The following is a 3,180-nucleotide window of genomic DNA, read 5'->3' on the forward strand; positions in this document are numbered from 1 at the left end:
CAGCCGGCGGTGGCCGGCTCGGCTCCAGCCTGCTCCCCCTGAGGCCAGAGCCAAGCCTGAGCCCCCCCTTTTCCCCTCCCCAGTCCCATCTCTGCCCCCCTCTCCCGCCTCCGCCGACCCCCAGCTCCTCGCCCGGAGGAAGGGTGCGCGTAGCGTGCATCTCCCATCCACCGAAATCTATGATCAGCTCGGTGTGTGTCTCCTCCTACCGTGGACGCAAGTCTGGGAACAAACCACCCTCCAAAACATGCCTGAAGGAAGAGATGGGCAAAGGGGAAGAGTCGGACAAGATCACCATCAATGTAGGTGGTACCCGGCACGAGACCTACAAAAGCACCCTACGGACTTTGCCGGGCACCCGCCTGGCCTGGCTCGCTGACCCCGATGCCCAGAGCAACTTTGACTTTGATGGTAAAAGCAATGAGTTCTTCTTCGACCGTCACCCCGGGATCTTCTCCTACGTGCTCAACTACTACCGTACCGGCAAGCTGCACTGCCCCGCAGACATCTGCGGACCCCTCTTCGAGGAGGAGCTGACCTACTGGGGCATCGATGAGACGGACGTGGAGCCCTGTTGCTGGATGACCTACCGCCAGCATCGCGATGCTGAAGAGGCCCTGGACATCTTCGAGAGTCCCGAGCCCGGTGGAGGGGCCGGTGGAGAGGAGCCTGAAGAGGAAGGGGGTAGGGAGATGGCCCTTCAACGCCTGGGCATGGATGACAGGCCGCCAGGGGCAGCGGGGGCTGCTGGAGGGGGTGGCTGCTGTCGGAATTGGCAGCCCAGGATGTGGGCGCTCTTTGAGGATCCCTACTCGTCCAAGGCGGCAAGGGTAAGCTCCCGAAACGTGCCAGCGGGGCGGTGGGATGGGGCCATGATGGGGTTGTGTCTTCATCTCCCCATCGCCATGGGTGAGATGGACTCTCCTAGTGGGTTACGTGGCCCTCCCCCCCGTAGCCATCCCCCTCCTACCATGGGGCACGTTGGCCATCTCCCATCCTACGGGAAGTCTCTTCCATCATCTCCCTATCCCCTCCCACCACATCGCATCTGGGGGAGCGGGGCTGAAACTGGGGGCAAGCCCACTCCCTGCCCGCTTCGCACCCTCGGGTGCTGCCTGGGCCCCTCCTGGGCACGTGGAGATGAGGGATTGTCAGGGAGAGCCCTTGGCAGGGCTGAGTCCTGGCAGAGTTTCAGGATGCTGTAGGACAGGCAGGATTGCTTGGGTTCCTCTCGCTGGGTTCTGTGCATGCCCACACCAAACCCCACACTTAATGGTCCAGCTGTGGAGTGGGGGGACAGGGCTGGTGCCTGCTGGCACCCAAAGCAGGTCCTGAAGCAAATGGGATCCTCATAGTTGTCCCCAAGGAGCTCGTGCTCCTCTTCTACAGCAGCAGCAGCCCCAAAGGACCCCCCAGGCGTCTGCGCAAGCACCCCTCCCTGTGCCCTGCAAGCGCCCTCGTCCCCGCACCCCTGTCCCCCATCATCGCTGCGTCGATGCTGCCCACGCGCAGCATACGGTCCCCATCAGCACGTGCGAGCGCAGGCTCTCAGCCGTGGTTAACACACAAACACACACCAACCCCCTTCATCCACGCACGTCCCTGGGGCCCCGGTGTACCATGTACACAATACACATGAGCGCATACGCGTGCTAACATCCCTCCACGACCCCCCCCTTGCACACGCAGATGATCCCTACCCACAGACACCGACATGCCTGGGATGTATCCCCCATAACCAGGTGCATCTTTGGGCTCCCAGCCTGTCTTGGGCACTATTCTGTGCACGTCTCCTCTCCCAGCTACTCTTAGATCATCCCCAAAGCGCTGCCCACCGACCCCCCAGACACCCACCCACGCTGTTCCATACCCAGCCGGTGCCATCCCCGCATGTGTGTCCCCTGTCGTGCCCAGTTTATAAATCTGCCGCGCACACACACACACACACACACACAGAGGCATTTGGGATCTAAATGAATTCTGGATGCATTTAGACGTGTAAAAAAAAAAAACCAAGCCATCAATGGTAAGAAATCCTGCAGGCATTTCACACCCACCAGCAGTGCGCGGGGCAGGGGGTCAGTTTGTCAAGGCGGTGGTTTTGCAGCTAACATAAGAGCAACACACACGCAGAGGATGCTTGGGCAGCAAGAGCTTTGCTCGTTTTGAAAGGGGTACCTGATCCTTTGCCCGTCTCTGGGGGGCTCGTTGCCTCTGAGTGGTGCAAAGCTCCAAATTAAAAAATAAACCCAAGCAGAATAATTCAACTCAGATTTTTCACGTTGTTATTTGGTTCTGCTTTTCCCGTGTGCTGAGCTGCACTCAGAAAGGCGTTTGCTAAACAGAAGCAGGAGGAGTGTGTCGGAGGGAGCAGAGATGGCTGTGACGCGAGCCCTGACTGGGGTTGGAGTGGGACCAGTCTGCACTGGGAGCTCCTCGCTTCCTTCTTACTGCTCTGAGATAAAGGCTCAGCTTAGCACCGCCACGGGGACGGTCACCTTCCAGCGGTAACGCTCACAGGCTCTTCTGGGTCATATTTTCCACTCTAAAATATCAGTATAATTTTGCAATGGCTTAGGAGAACTGCTTTGGCAGAAAGGGAAACTGAGGCACGGGGCAGTGCAACCGACCTAAGTGAGCGCAACCTGCCCAGTGCACCCAGTTAATGCAGGGAACCGTTACTGGTTCGGAGTCACCGTCCAGCACCAGGATGCTCCGGGACCCATGAGCATCTCTGCAGGTGCAACGTTCATGGTGCTGCCCTGGTGTTTTGGAGTGGCTGAAGTGGGATTTCTTTAATACTGCCCCGTTTCGGAGTCTCCCCCTTCCTTTTCGGAGCAAAAGGGGTGCTGCCGGCCACGGCATTTGGCCTGGGGATGCACCGGAGCAGCCGGTCTGGTGTGTCTTGCCAAACCTTGACAGCAGCGGGAAGGAGAGCGGTCCCAGGTTGTGTGCGTAAAACCTCTCCCTCGATCGTGCGACAGCAGTGACTAAGAGTCTCGGGGGCTGAATTTCTCCGGTCCTTGCTCCTCCTCGCCCGCAGAGCAGTCCCTCAGGCCCTGACTCAGTTGGCTCCTGGCTATTTCCATCTTTCCCTTCTTTCAGCACTTCTCTCTCCTGGCACCTCTTGAGCTGGCAACTGCCAATTTCTAACTGTGGTTAGAAATTCCTCCCCCCTCC

The 3,180-nt window shown here is 58.9% G+C and overlaps 1 protein-coding gene across 3 annotated transcripts in view; it reads left to right on the forward strand.

Moving 5' to 3' along the window:
• The first annotated feature begins 179 nt into the window (after positions 1-179).
• KCNC4 (potassium voltage-gated channel, Shaw-related subfamily, member 4) overlaps positions 180-3,180 on the forward strand; it is a 21,542-nt gene continuing 18,541 nt past the window's right edge. For all 3 annotated transcript variants that reach the window (XM_009334730.1, XM_009334729.1, XM_009334731.1), the window contains exon 1: positions 180-830. In XM_009334730.1, the coding sequence (XP_009333005.1) occupies positions 180-830 (651 nt within the window). The remainder of the gene's footprint in view (positions 831-3,180) is intronic.

The sequence above is a fragment of the Pygoscelis adeliae genome, unplaced genomic scaffold, assembly GCF_000699105.1.
Source record: "Pygoscelis adeliae isolate BGI_AS28 unplaced genomic scaffold, ASM69910v1 Scaffold482, whole genome shotgun sequence".
In the NCBI taxonomy this organism is placed as follows: Eukaryota; Metazoa; Chordata; class Aves; order Sphenisciformes; family Spheniscidae; genus Pygoscelis; species Pygoscelis adeliae.